The sequence below is a fragment of the Protopterus annectens genome, chromosome 10.part0 (assembly GCF_019279795.1).
Source record: "Protopterus annectens isolate FY-2018-M chromosome 10.part0, PAN1.0, whole genome shotgun sequence".
Lineage (NCBI taxonomy): Eukaryota > Metazoa > Chordata > Ceratodontiformes > Protopteridae > Protopterus > Protopterus annectens.
The window spans coordinates 187,386,244-187,401,505 of NC_056744.1; the positions used below are offsets into that span (position 1 = coordinate 187,386,244).

At 42.1% G+C, this 15,262-nt stretch overlaps 1 protein-coding gene across 1 annotated transcript in view; it reads left to right on the forward strand.

Annotated features, from left to right (window-relative positions):
- The window catches only part of DNAI2 (dynein axonemal intermediate chain 2), an 817,148-nt gene that overhangs the window by 389,634 nt on the left and 412,252 nt on the right, over window positions 1–15,262 (forward strand). Inside the window, exon 5 of the mRNA XM_044086721.1 lies at window positions 2,761–2,903. Coding sequence (XP_043942656.1) covers window positions 2,761–2,903 — 143 coding nt within the window. The remainder of the gene's footprint in view (window positions 1–2,760; window positions 2,904–15,262) is intronic.

Genomic DNA, 15,262 nt, shown 5'->3' on the forward strand with positions numbered 1-15,262 from the left:
CAAAGGAAAAAAAGAAAGTAAAAAGCAGCACTCAACAGAAGAACAATATATAAAGATAATACTGTGTAAGCACATGCACAGACGTACAAATTTAGCACACATAATGAATAAGCAACAAAGTAATAGGAGTTAGCTGCAAGAGATGTGTATAAATGAATGCTGTATATTGCATGAACAGCTTCAGTGCTGATGAACAAACTGAACAGTCTCATTGTGCTATACACTTAAAACTTTGAACTATACAATCCAGTGATGGCAAACCTATGACATATGTGTCAAAGGTGACACACCACAATGTTTTGGATGACACACCAGCGTTTACCAACACCCAGGTTACCAAAGAAACTGAATGAGCAAAAATACAAGAAATATGTGACCCTGTAGTTATTTATTAAAACTCAGTAACAAAAAAAAAATAATTATTTGATGTTAATCAAATCAAATGCAAGGTGTTCCATATTTTTTTCAGCTCAATTCAAAATTACTGTTAAAAGTAGGGTATTTTTTTGGTGCACTGTTTTAAGCCCAATTATCAGTGCACATATTGTTTTCTCTATTGTAAGTCATTGATTTTTCTTTTACTTTTTAACACATAGCAGCATACATGATTGGACTGTATTTTTTAAATACATTAATATGTAAATAATTGTTTCTCTTTTGTTGGGGGGGGGTGGAGGGATGACACGCCAGCAGAATCAAGATAGGCATTTTCCGAATTTTTGACACACCAAGCCCAAAAGGTTCACCATCATTGCTACAGTGGGTATGTCAGAGTATTTGGAGCAGTTCAGTGACTCTGGAAGTCAGGGATGTAACTGCTGGTGGTGCCCTTACCAGAGACACTTGCTTTAAGTGCTGGAAACAATTTGCACCACCTAATAATGGATCTTGGCATAGAAGTTTTACATATGCGAATGCAAATAATTTTTCAGCTCACCATTCATCACAAACTACACATCAAAAATAGCCAAAAAAACATAATAAACACAAAAATGTATTTTTTTTGCAGGGGGCAATCTCCCATGCACCCAGAAATTATATTTACCAACTTCATGGTGGCACTACTGTGAAGAAAAGGGGAAAAAATCCCTGAAAAGTGCATTGCTAGCTCACACAGTACAACACATTGTGGTGAAACTCACCATGACATTAAATTCACAGTCTAAAGCTGCACAGGAAAAGTTGCAGCATAATTGTGTAGCTATACCTGGCAAGGGATGATTACTAAGCACTAAATGTTGAAAACTACCTCCCATGTGAAAAAATATACTAATGAAAGGGTCTGTCTAATGGAGGAAGTCAGTTGAATAATTACTTAATGCTAGAATTTAAAAGGGTATTCTCTCTCTTACATTTTTTTGCCTTGTTTTTGTGTAAAGGGTGCCAAGCGATGCCCAGTTATGCACACTGTCATGCAGTGTATGTAGTGGTTGCAAATACAGAAGAAACACTATAGTGCCTAACTGCGGGTCCTTTCCCCTCCTCCTCCATTCTAAATATTCCTTCTCTTTGTTTTTTGTTTGAGGTCAGTAGAAATTTTTATTTACAGAATTCTGTGTTTTTAGGTTTATAGCGCTGTATTAATGCATGACTGCGATCATTGCTCATTATATTATGACTGTAACCTTTGAGAGACATAATTAAACAGTTACACAGTTGATGGTTAATGGTGTAAATTAATTTTGGGAAAGACTACAGTTATGCCTCTGTATACCTTGAATGAACCAAACAATCTGCAGTTGGATATGCTGGTAAACCCTATTGTTACAACCATGACACTTGCCTTCCCCACTGGGAGAAGCAGATTCTCAATTTTGCAGTTAAATTGAGTGGAATTGCATAGACTTACCTTTTTTGATAATACTGTACTTGGAAACAGGAGTTGGTGTGTTAACAACTGACTTATAATACACTACAGGTTAGAAGTTGTTTTCTTCTTACAGATCTCCTCTGAGACCTGATCAGTGGCTTTTGCCTGATGCTGTGTTATTCTGATGTGAGTGACAGTTATAGCCCACTGTCCCCAGCAGTTTACTGCCTTTACTAATCAAATAAAAAAAAAACTTGGGACTAGGACTGCCTTCCTGAGCAGTGCAAGTATGAATGAGGCATCTGCTATTATGGGGAGTGCCTCTTATAAGTGTACTATTCATGCTGTAAATAACTGGATATGTTGCCTGCCATCATTAATTTGTAGTATGCCCACCATTTGCAAGTGAGTTAGCACACATACGTGACTACTTATGTACAAGGCTTCTGTATTGTAGAGTCATTAATGTGGTGAGTACAGGATATACTGGTAATTTTCTAGTCATAGCTAAGGACAAGAATTCAAAGACAAAATTCACTGCACTGTGAAAAAATAATCAACTGCTTAAGTATATCTTTTAAAGAGTGTCAGTGAGGGAGATAACTATCTATACATTGACATAACAGAATAAGAGTAAGGTGGCCTCTGCATTTTTAAATTGAAGGGCTTGCAGTTTGAAGGCCACAGAAAACAAAACTGCAAGCTGCTTTAATCAAAAATGGATGAAACACTGATTTGCCATTAATCTGATATGTATGCTACAGTTTTTAGAGAATTATGTTCACTGCCCACTAGGATATTTTGTCATAAGGTGGGCAATTCATGACACCAGGAAAAAAAGTATTATTTTGCAGCTAAAATATCATTAGTGAAGTGTCAAATATATTAAACATTATTAAGTGGGCTAGAAAAGAGAAACTCATTTTAATTAGCATGCTTTTTTGTTAAAGGGATCCAAATACAATCAAGAGAACAATAACGCATCTTTCTTGGCATCCTGATGGAAGTAGGAAACTGGCAGCTGCTTATTCATGCCTGGAATTCCAGCGTGCCGCAAAAGACATGAGTTTTGACTCTTATATATGGGACATTGGTAAAAACAAGTGTTTCTGCATTTGTGTATGTGTATGTGTGCATGTCCATATAAAGATATTCCAGTTATGGTGTGATTTCAGTAGACTAACAGTTTAAATCAAATCTATTTTAGTTAAAAATTGTAAAAAAAAAAAAAAAAAACTGCCACTGTTTGTTGTTACATTACTAGTGTATAATATTTACATTTTTAATAACTCCCTGTATCTTTCATAGACTTCAGAACAAGAAAACCTGCAGCACAGACTTGCTACTCACTGTATAGTAAAAACAGAAAGGAAGCAGTTGGATAGTAATTTCCTGACTGTGCAATCCCTGGGTTGGAATCACTATCAAGAAGTGTACATTGGTAGTTACTGAGTTAGAAACACTAAAAAGAGCTTAGCATCTATAATAATTTTGTGAGTTTTAGATGTACATAAAGCTACAGATAAAAACCCAATAGACAGTAGATGGAAAGATATTGTAAAATGTTTTCCCTGGAAGTACTTTTATTATAAAAAAATGAAAGATAATTTCCTTTCAAGTGTGATGAAGGATTGTAATTATTAAGGAATTATAAAAAAATCAGAGGTGCAAGGGATCCATAAAAATACTCACTGTCACAGGTAATAGAAAACTTCACATTTATTTATTTACTGACCATTTTTAAATATAACTGATAAAATATTAGAGGTTCTGATTCTGAGAGTGCTGAGCAAATTGTGAAATCATCTTGTAACAGTCTTGTGCCATGTTTGCTGTGTCCTTTGATATTTATATTACCATGTAACCATACAAATCCAGTTTTGGTAGCTAAAATTTCTTCCTAGCTTGTGTATGATAAGAAAGTGTTGGGCAGATAACCTTTCCTAGTTTCTGGTAGAGGAAATAACACCATTGCTTCTGATTAGCAGTCCTCCAGTTCAGAACATTCTGTGTTAAAATATAACCAACCGTGATGGTTAATGTTCTTTCTCGCCATTGTATTTTCTTGTGCAATAATAGTTTAAGTAAGTATAAAATCCTAATCATGAGAGTTATATCCCTTGTTGTCTTCAGTACCATCCATAATCTCCTTACAAATTCTGAAATTAAAAACATGGTTGTTAAGACACCCCTCCATGTCTATAATCCCAGAGTAAGTACTACTTTTGCATTCTTCTGGACTTGCTGCTTACTCTCCCTAATGTTTACAAATATTAATGTTTATTCTGGTCTAGCAAGATTCATTTCAGTACCTAAAATATTAGTAGTGAAGAACTTCTCATATTTTAATAAGCACAGTCCTCTGTCCATTACTGTGGCCAGCCAAGCACTGGAATACTAGAGGCATATATTGTATGTTATATGCATTGATACTCTGTGTCAGCTATAGATGGTCATTAAGGATTTCCATCTCTGCTTGGCTGCCCATGAACCCTTTTTTGGCCTCTCAATTTGAGGTCAAGCAATTTCTGAAGGCTGTCCTTCACATCAGGCCCCCAAGGAAACCTATTCTTTCTTCTTGGGACTTCGATTTTGTTCTTGAAATATTGACTCAAGCTCCTTTTGAATCTGATAGTTCAGCTTCCTTGCAGCTTTGTTCTTGGAAGACTATTCTGCGGTTGACTCTTACTTTAGCCAAGAGAGTGTCTGAGCTTCAGGTTGTTATGGCTATTTCTCCTCTTTTAGTTTTTCACAGAGACAGGATGTCTGTTAGTACTAATCCTTCTTTTATGACTGAGGTGCTTAATGAGTTGTGCCTTAATCATTCTATTCAACTTCCTTCCTTTTTCCTTCTGTGTGGTCTGCCATTGAGAAGGTTCTTCACACCTTCAACCTATGTAGACAGATGAGATATTATCTGGATAAAATAAAAGGTATTTGGAGCAACTTTTTGTTTTTTTTTTTCATCTCAGGACTTTGGGCTTAGCTGTTTCCAAGCAAACCATCTCTTCCTGAATCTCTAAGGCCATTTCCTTTTTTTATTCTTTTCATGACAAATGTCTTTCTTCAGCTGTAAAGACAGGCTCTGCTAGAGCGGTGACCTCTTCTAGCACCTTTTTCATGTGTTTGGTCACCAATTCCATCCTTGAAGCTGCTACTTGGTTCTCTGTTCATACTTTCTCTAAAGATTATAAATTGTATGTTGTTTCCAGGGCCAGTGCAGATTATGGCTTAACTTTTTTCCTCCAGGGGTTCATCCCCCTAAGGATTTACATGGCTCTGAGGCAAAAAAGTGCCAACATAAAGATTTCAGGGTTTCCTCCGAGCCTCCTTGTAAGATCACTAAAGAGTTGTTTCTGAGGATGTCATCACCTAGATCTATGTCAGCTTCCTTGGATTCAATAGACTTGACGTCTCCGAGTGAGCCTGCTTTTGTACCTTGACGGATCCTACTAGTTTGAGTCATACCTTTCAACATCTCTCTCAGATCCATAAGTCCCCAGATCCAGAATCTAGTATTTGTTCACCTGGGAGATCCATAAGATAAGATTTTACAGCCAGCCAGACATTCTAGACCTTCTTCTGTGGCTTCTTCCAGATTCTCTAGGAGCCTATACAATGATGTGGACAAAATGGCTAGGTCCGTTATTAAGGCTCAGATCCAGATGGGGGTACTTCCAGCTCCATTCCTGATGGATCTGAGAGAGTCCCTACCACTTCATCTTTTTCTCCTTCTCCGATCAGAGTAACGGTTACAGAGCCCCTGGACAGCAGTCTACCGAGAAATTTGTGGTCAGATCAGAGGACTTTTGCCTCCTCAATGCCAACCGCGACCTTGACTACCTCTGCTCCAAGATCCTGAAATCAGAGTGAGCCCTGGGTCTGTGATGCAGCAGCTGGATCCGAGGAGTGAGGTTTGGCTCCAGTTTTGTTGGATCTTTCCCTCCACCTTGGAGCTTCGCCCCTTGACAGTGTGGGTCTGGTTCTATTGAAGAGCCGGGGTTTTGGGGTTCCCCTTCCTTCTTCCTCGGTGGCTTCAGCTGCGAGGGAGTGAGGGAAGCTGTCCTCAGGGGCCTTCGGCTTTCTGAGTTTTAGAAAAGGCTTTCTCTGCAGACAGAGCTCTGGAACTTTGACTTCTGCTCCTCCTCATGTCCCTGCATTGGATCTGGGCCTTTCACCTTCCATTTCTGTCCAGGGTCAGCCCACCTCTAAAGACCTCCAAACTCTTCCAGCAGAGGTGGCCCCTTCCTCTTCAACTGCTTGCCTGAATATCCCATGGAGGAGATCCCATGGAAGAGGATGTGCAAGTAGAGGCACTTGGACTCTCCTGTGGAGTCCCTCACTGAGGATATGGGCTATGATGAGGGAGAGGGATCTCCCAAATCACCACCAGATGATGTCTGCTTTGTGGACATCTTAGAAATCTTAAAGCAAAGAGGTGGCTGGTTGTCCAGAAATCCTTCTTTGTAGGAGTCTATATTTTGGAGGCCTTTGGGGCAGGCCTGTCTATATCTTGGGTAGTCCCCCCAGAGGATACTCTTACAGATCTTTTCACCCGTCAGGCCTGGAAGGAGCTGGACACCATAGAGCCTGTGCTAAAACATCCAGATAAGATTCCTTCTCCCCCAGCAGACAGATCCTTTTGGAGATGGACATTCCCATTGATGTTATGGTGGTGGCAGCTGCTACTAAAAAAGAGCTCTCACAGCAGAGCTCGAAAGTCCACCCGCTGAACAGGGAGTGCACGGCACTGGACAGATTTGGAAAGCTCACCTTCATCTCTGTGACCTTTTCGCTTACAGTGCTTAATTACTTGGCACATTTTATTTGCCTTCAGCGAAACCTAGTAAAAGAGCTCTCTGAGTCCCTGGTGGAGTGCTTGCCTAAGGAGGAGCAAGATAAAGTTTCTCCAAAGCCAATCTCTCTTACTTCCCTGGCAAATTCTTCCATGAGGCTCATTGCCCATTCAGTGGAAGGATCCTCAAGGGCAGCTGGCACCGGCATTGCTTTAGACATGCATGGATGAGGCTTTGTGATCTCAAGTTGTCTTTTTGTCAGTGCCCCTTTCAATAGGTCGTCTTTATTTGGCCCATCTGTGAAGGACACCCTGAACTGCAGCAAACAAGAGGGTAAGACCTTGTCTGCCATGGGGAACAAGTTTTCCACCCCTCAATGAACCTATTCTAGAAATCAAACAGAGGCTAAGAAAACTTGGTCCCGAAAATCACAAGGTTCCTTTCCTGATCAAAGCAGAGGGTACTCTTCCAGAGGCAGAGAGGGAGGCTTTAATGGGAGAAGCTGCCCTAGAGGCAGAGGGGGCCCACAAAATCAGGGCTTTAGAGAACCCTTTTCTGATGATCCCTTTCAGTGCTCCTGAAGCGCTGCCCAACTGACTCTGGATGCAGTCAGGGAACATTTTTCCTTACACCCAGGAGCCTGGGCCCAATAACTTCAAATGCTTGGGTGCAAAGCATCATATCCAGAGGCTACTACATTCTCTTTTCTCTTCCCCTGCCAAATGTTCAAAAGAAGCTCCCTGACATTCCACCTAACTGGAGGGAGTTGGTCATACCAGAGATCAAAAAAGTTACTGCAAAGGAGAGTCATCCAAGAGGTCCCAGCCAAACAGAGGGGATCTGGAACGTACTCCCACTTCTTTTTGGTGCGAGAGAAAATAGGGGACCTAAGGCCTATCCCACACCTAAGCAAGCTTGATTTATACATAAAGAAGGAGAAGTTCCGGATGATTATGGTTCAGTCCATCCTGCCATTACTAAGGAAAGATGACTGTATGTGCTTTATGGACTTAAAGGACACATACTATCACATAAAAATAGACAGGCGATCCAGATGTTGCCTGCACTTCCTCATGGGAGCCAATCACTTCCAATTCAGACCCTTTCCCTTTAGACTCACCACAGCCCCCTGGGTGCATGGAAGTGGTCACAGCTCATCTCCAACTGTAAGGTTTTCAGCTATTCCTATATCTGGACAATTGGCTCCTAACTGCCCCCACCCAGTGTCAACTTTCTCAGGCCAGAAATTATCTATATCAGATCTCCCACAAACTAGGCATCACCATAAACTCACACAAGTCACAACCATTGTCTGTTCAAACCCTGGAATTCATAGGGGCTCAACTAAACACAGTTACACATGTAGCTTCCTTGCCCCAACATCGCATCAACATTTTGACTCTTCAGGTACAAGCTATATTATCTCTTCCAGCTCCTCCTGCCAGATTGATTCTATGGGCCTTGAGATCTATGGCAGCTGCCATAATTCTAGTACCTCAAGCCAGATACTATATATGTATTCTACAATGGACACTGGCTGTTCAATTGTCAGTTCTGCATCAACCCCTGTCTGTTCCTATCAGACTGACCATTTAACATTTGCAGAAGCCAAATTATAGTAGTGGATTCATTCCGACCTTTCGGTAGACAGGCCTTTCATTCTTCCCCCTCCAATAGCCAGGGTGACCACAGGCGCTTCCCACCTAAGGTGGGGGCGGGCATTTCAAGGGGAAGATGGTCCAAGGCATGTGGACTCCCCTACAGACCAGATTGCATATAAATGTCCTTGAGATGAGGGCTATCTGCCTATAATTGCAAGCCTTTCAGGACAAATTACCTCGGGGAACTATTGCAATTCACACTGACAACGTCAGTTGTCTGGTATATCAACAAGCAATGAGAAACCCATTCATACCCAATTTGCAGAGAGGCCATGAGAGTTTGGGAATGGGTGATTTCTTCACACTGCTTTCTACTTGCAACACATATACCGGAGAAATCCAACGTTTTGGCAGACAGACTCAGCAGGTCCATTTTGATGCCACATGAGTGGTCTCTCAATCAGTCAGTAGCAAACAAGATGTTTGACTGTTGGGGTCTTCCCTGCTAAGATCTCTTTGCATTCCAACATGACAACAAGTGCAGTAGTTATTTTGCTCTGATCCCTCCTTCAGGGGAATTCCCCAAGAGACACTCTAGTCCATGATTGGCACCATGGTGTTCTTCATGCTTATCCTCCTCTTCCACTGATTCCAAAATTTCTTCAGAAAGCCAAACATTTGAATAGTACCATGATCTTCATTGCCCCCTTTTGGCCTCATCAGACTTGGTTCCCCTTCCTGTGGTCTCACCTGAAGTATCCTCCATGGATACTGGAACCCAAACCGGACCTACTTTATCACCCTACACTAGGGCTTCACCCAGATCTCCGCACCCTCAAGTTAATCACTTGGATTCTCCAGTTCCCTGATTGCAAGAGGGTACAGGTTTTCCTCACCTGTCAAAGCTATCATTCGAGCTTCCCAGAAAGCTTCCACCAAAAAGGTATACAAAAGCAAGTGAAAAAGATTCTCTATTTGGGCTGCTAATCATCACATTGACCCTTTTTCAGTGCCTGTTGCTTCAATTCTTTCTCTCCTTGAGACCTTATTTAAAGAGAGATCCAGTTTTGTGACTATTAAGCTCCAATTAAGAACAGCTTGCTTTGTCTTTTATTTCCATACAGTTTTCTACAAGGCCATTTGATTAGCTTCCAGGGTCAATATTAGAGTGTTGTAATTTCTGTAATAAAGTACTACTTTTCAGAAGTCATTCAATAACTATTTGCAGCTTGTGCAGAACATCATGGCAAGGCTACTTACTGGTGCCTCTGGTTACCAATATTCATGTAGCAGAACCTACACTGGCCTCTGATCTTGTTTTGTATCATCTGTAAAATCTTGGTTTAGTTGTCCTAGGCTGACTTGGGACCCTCTTACCTGAAGGAGCTTATTGCGCCATACTGCCTGTCTTGGGTTTGGGCTTTTCCTCCCAAGGGCTGCTGGTCACTCCATGGGATCAGTTAGAAACTCTGGGTTTTTGTTATTTTAATGTTAGCCTTCTTCTGCAAGCCTTCAAAGACCTTCCTCTTTGAGCTTGCATTGGGGCACAATTTTATAAGTGCATACATTTTATTAATTTTAGCAGCAGACCTTTTATTGACTTGCTGTTTGTGTATCCTGCATGACATTTTTTTATTTGTTTATATTACTTTTTTTGCATTTTATGTTTTGTTGTTTTAACTTTTTACCTTGTACTTTGTTGAAATGCACATCTGTAAAGATTAGTTAAAATTTAAGATGTGATGTTGTCAATCTTGCCTTTATTCTCACTGATGGGTCAGATCCAATCCATCAGATCTGTCTCAGCCATTTCTAAAGCTCAAGGTCTTCAGCAAAGTTTGTGGGCATCTTCCTTTACCCATAATGCAACCCCCTAGCTTCCTCAGATCTTAGATCTCATTTGTCACACAGTGAAGAGATTGTCTAGCAAGCTCTGGGCTAAGTGTTTTGATATTCTTTTTTCTTAGTATTATAGTTATCTAGCTTTCTGATAGTTTGAAAATCCTTTTTTGTTAATCTAATCTTATATATCTTTACTCTTTAATGAGTGTCCATTACTCTTACTTCCTTTACTTAGTTGTCAGCATCGGTTTGAGTTAGGGGACATCTAACCCTAGACGTTCTTCTCCCTTTTTCTATCTTTCCCCCTCCTTTCTATTCACAAAAAAAAAAAAAACCTCTCTTCACTTTCAAAATTTTCTGTCCATTTAAGTTAGAGGACTGTTTCCGAGTGTGTTCTGAGCGTGTGTTCCATTCCTCATCCTCTGTTCTTTTTCGTGTTATAGATATGTCTCAAAAGCAGGAAGGGAAGCCTCTGGGCTTCAAAAAGTGTGAGAAATATGGGAAAAAGATGCCCCTTAGCGATTCATACATTTTATGTGTTTATTTCTTGGGGCCTCTTCATTTACAGAAGTTGTGCTCCATCTGCCATGGATTTAACCATAGGCCATTGATGGAGTGCAAGTATAAGCTCATTCTAAAAGGTCTAATTAAGACCCCCTTTTCTGAGGCTATATCACCAGAATTGTCTTTCTTCAAAATCTGATAAATCGAGTAAAGCGCACAAACGAGCTTCTTTGGAGCTAAGATCCTCTTCGGCACTAAACCGGAAAGCTCCCAAGCTGTCGGCTCCAAAAGAAATATTGGAGCCGACGACTCAAGTCAGATTCAAGGCTTCTTCAGAGCAATAAGAACCCTCAGCTTCAAAGTTGACCTTACCTTCTGAGTTTAAATATAGGAGCCGATCACCTTCCTTGGAACCAGTCCACTCTCAGCTCCCATTACCTTTTCTAGCAAGATCAAGGTCATCTACCCTCTCTACCCATTCCACCAGGAGTCTGTCCAATGAAGATGTGGATAGGGTGGTGGAGAGGCTGTTAAAGACACTGGCCTTAGCCAAATTATTGTTGGATCTGAGCCCAAAGGAATTGGATTAGACTCTGTCTTCCCCATCGGCACCTGCTCCTCCTCCAATCCATCCTTTGGCTTCAGAGTCAGAAGATTCTGATATCCAGCTTGTGTCTGTATCAGGTCCAGGACCCATAGGCTCCTCGGATCCAGTATCTGCCCTGAGTCTTTCCACCCATTCGCACCAGGAGATCTCTGGGAGCCGACACTCTCCAGTTGGGTCCACGGAGCTATTTTGGATATCTCTGGATCCAACCATGCCACTGGAAGCCTCGGTATGGGTGAGTTTGGCTCTTACCTCAGCTTCGGAGCCTCCATTTTTTTCTGCGGAGGTTCCATCAGCTCTGACAACTCATTTATCAGATCCAAGGAGTTCTTCAGAGCAGAGGCGGACTGCCTTTGAAGTTATGAGGAGGGTTCTAACTATTTCTCAGTCTGAGATACAATCTCCTTCGGATCTTCCTCCCAGTTCTGTCCAAGTGTCTTTGCCTTCTCACCTACCCTCTCCACAGGTCTGCAGAGACCCTAGACCTCAGGATGTCCAGCAGGGGACTCCCCTCTCTTCCAAAACCTTCCAGGAATATCCCACTGAGGAGGTCCCCTGGAAGAGGACATACAAGAGGAAGCATCTCGACCCCCCCAGAGAAGTCCATCATATCTGATACTGATCTCGAGGTAGCAGAAGGGTCCCCATGGTCACCTTCTGAAGACATTTCTTTTGGAAACATCTTGAAAATTTAAAAGTAGAGAGGTGACTGGCAGTCCACCTCCCTTTTGGCCGAGCATTCAGTTTAACTGAAGGCCTTTGGGTCTCGCCCCTCAACTTTTTCGGCTACCCCTCCTTCAGATGAGCTTTTTGAATTGATCTCTCAGAAGGCTTAGGAGATCCCAGACACCATACAGCCTACTCCTAGAAGTCCAACTAAATCTATTACAGCCCCTAAGGACAAGAATGTTTTGACAAAAGGTGTAGCGTTGATGCCATGGTTGTGGTGGCGGCCACTGAAAAGGTTTCCAAGACCAGCTCCTCTATCCATCCTCCGAATAAGGATTCCAGAACCATGGATAGGTATGGGAAGCACATTTTTTCATCAGCGACCTTTGCCTTATGGTTACTGAATTATCTTACCCACTTCAAATTGCAGATGGACCTGTTAAAGGAACTATCAAACTCCCTCCAAGGAGCTGTAGCTGATGCGGTGGCAGATAAAGTCAGTGATCACTTGCCACCCTAAATTCAGTTGTTAACTCATCCATGAGGCTCATATCGTATGCAGCAGATGGAATTAGTAGGGTAGCGAGTTCAGGCATCTCTTTCAGGAGGCAGGCCTGGATGCACCTTTACGATTTCATGGAACCCTTCAAGTCTTCCCTTATTAATGCCCCTTTTGATGACTCTTTGCTTTTTGGGCCTAAAGTAAAAGAAAAGCTCACCAGGTGTGAGCAAGAAGGCAAGACCTCATCTGCCATTCGAGTACGTTTTTCCACACCTACTAGACCCTTTCCCAAAGGTCAGAGATGTAGTGGAAAGATGTGTTTCAGAAAATCACAGAGGTCTTTCCAAGAGACACACAGGGTAAAAATTCCCCTAGAGGCGGGGGGGGGGGCAATAATGGAAGACGCTACCCTTGCGGCAGGGTAGGCCCACAAAATCAGGGCTCCAGAGAATCTTTCTTTGGTAGGACCTTCCAGCGCTCCTGAGGGAGTGTCTGACTCCTTGCCTCTGGAGGCAGTTGGTGTCGATTATCTCTGCACTGCAAAACCTGGCAAAAGATAAATGACAAATAAGTGCAGGACATAATATCCAGGGGTTATAACATTCCCTTCTCCTTCCCCACTCCTGTAAACAAGTCAGTTCCAGATGTTCCACCCAGCCAAAAGGAACAAGCAACATTAGAAATCTAAAAGTTGCTAAGAAAAATCATCCAAGAAGTCCCTGCAGACCAGAGAGGGTCCAGACCTTACTCAAGATTCTTTTTAGTTCCAAAGAAAACAGAGGACTGGAGACCCATTTTGGATCTCTGCAATCTAAACATATTTTTAAAAAAGACCAAGTTCTGGATGGTGACATTGCAGTTGATACTTCCATTCCTGGAAAAAGACAATTGGATGTGCTCTATAGACCTTCATGATGTGTACTACCACATTCGAATGGAAAGGAGATCCAGAAGGTTCTTGCCCTTCTGGCTAGGAGGCAGTCACTTCCACTTTTGAGCTCTGGCCTTTGGTCTCACTACAGCCCCCAGAGTGTTCACCAAGTGCATGGCAGTAGTGGGGGCTCACCTGAGACGCAGAGGATTCTGGGTGTTTCCATATCTGGATAACTGGCTCATAACTACCCTGACCAGGCATCTTTTGCTACAAGCCAGAGACTATACCCTTCAACTTTGTTCTTCCCTAGGTATTACCGTAAACTACGAAAAGTCTGCTCTAGAGCCATGTCAGAGCTTAGTCTTCATAGGAGCAGAGATGAAAACAACTAGACTAGTAGCAAGATGCCCACAAGACAGAGTAGATCTCCTCCATTATGTACGATTGTTAAGCAGGAAGACGTGAGCCTTTGCAAAACTGGTTCCTCAGATTCTGGAGAAAATGGCTGCATCAATTATACTCATTCCCCAAGTTTGTCTTCATATGAGAATACTTCAGTGGTAACTTTCTGCACAATGGTCAATCACAGAACTTCCAATGTCACACAAAATTAAGATAACCAACTCCTGCAAAAAGGATCTTCAGTGGTGGATTCATACTCCATTAGTATCTCAAAGCCATCACTTCATCCCACCTCAGTCCCAGGCCACAGTGACCATGGATGCTTCCCAGACAGAGTGGGAGGGCATTATCTAGGGAAGACGGTCCAAGGCATCTGGCAGGAACACGAGGCTCACTTGCACATAAACATTCTGGAGATGAGGGCAGTGCTTTTAGTGTTGCAAGCATTTTAAGACACTCTCCCTCTAGGAATGATAGCAATCCAGTCAGACAGTATGTCTATAGTCTGGTACATAAACAAATGGGGGAACCAGATCTTACCACCTTTGTCGAGAAGCTATGAGGGTCTTGCAATGGGCTACCACCTTCAACCATTTTCTGATAGCAACGCACATTCCGGGGAACTCCAATGTGATTGCAGACAAACTGAACAGAGACATTTTATGGCCACATGAGTGGTCCATCAGCCAGAAAGTTATGGAAGAGATATTCCGGAAATGGGGCCAGCCTTGCTGCAATCTCTTTGCATTACCCACCAATGCCAAATGCAGCAACTACTTCACGCTGATCTCCCCCATGGGTGAGTCACCAAGGGATGCACTTGTACACAATTGGCCTCCAGGACTTCTTTATGCCTTTCATCCACTCCGTCTAATTCCCAAGTTTCTGCTGAAAGCAAATTTGTTGGAGACAACAATAATCTTGATTGCCCCCTATTGGCCTCGTCAAATCTGGTTCCCCTTTCTTCAGCCTCACCTTCGGGATGAACCATGGATTCTGGACCCTGCTTCAGACCTTCTGACTCACCCGTCAAGAATGGCTCATTCCAACCTGGACAACCTCAGACTAACAGCTTGGCTACTCCAGTTCCTGTAATCCCTACGTTTCCAGCCCTTTCCTCTCAAGTCAAACATATTTCATCTTCCCATAAAACATTTACATGAAAATTGTACAGAAGTAAATGGAAGCGATTTGTTATATGAGCCAGCGATAATCAGATAGACCCATTTTCTGCACCCATACATTCTATTTTTGAGTTTTTGACAAAGCCTTTCAATGAAGGAGCTGCTGCAGTAACTATTAGAGTTCAGTTGGCAGTAATTTCCATGTAGGAGAAAATGGTTCTGCAATCATGTCACGCAGACTTTGCAAAGCATTTTTGAAAGGAAGTACTATGTTAAGACCCCCATATAAAAACCAAACACCCCCTTGGGATCTCAGTTTCATCTTCTCTAACATTATATGTCCTCCCTTTGAACCATCTTCTACATGTGAGTTGAAATGCCTGTCCTGGAAAGCACTCTTTTTAGTGACTATTACTTCAGCCAGAAGAGTTTTTGAATTGTAAGCTTTGTCTTAAAGTCCCCATACCTAGTTTTTCATAAGGACAGCATTTCTTTATGCACTGACCTCTCTTTTCTACTGAAGGTTGTGTT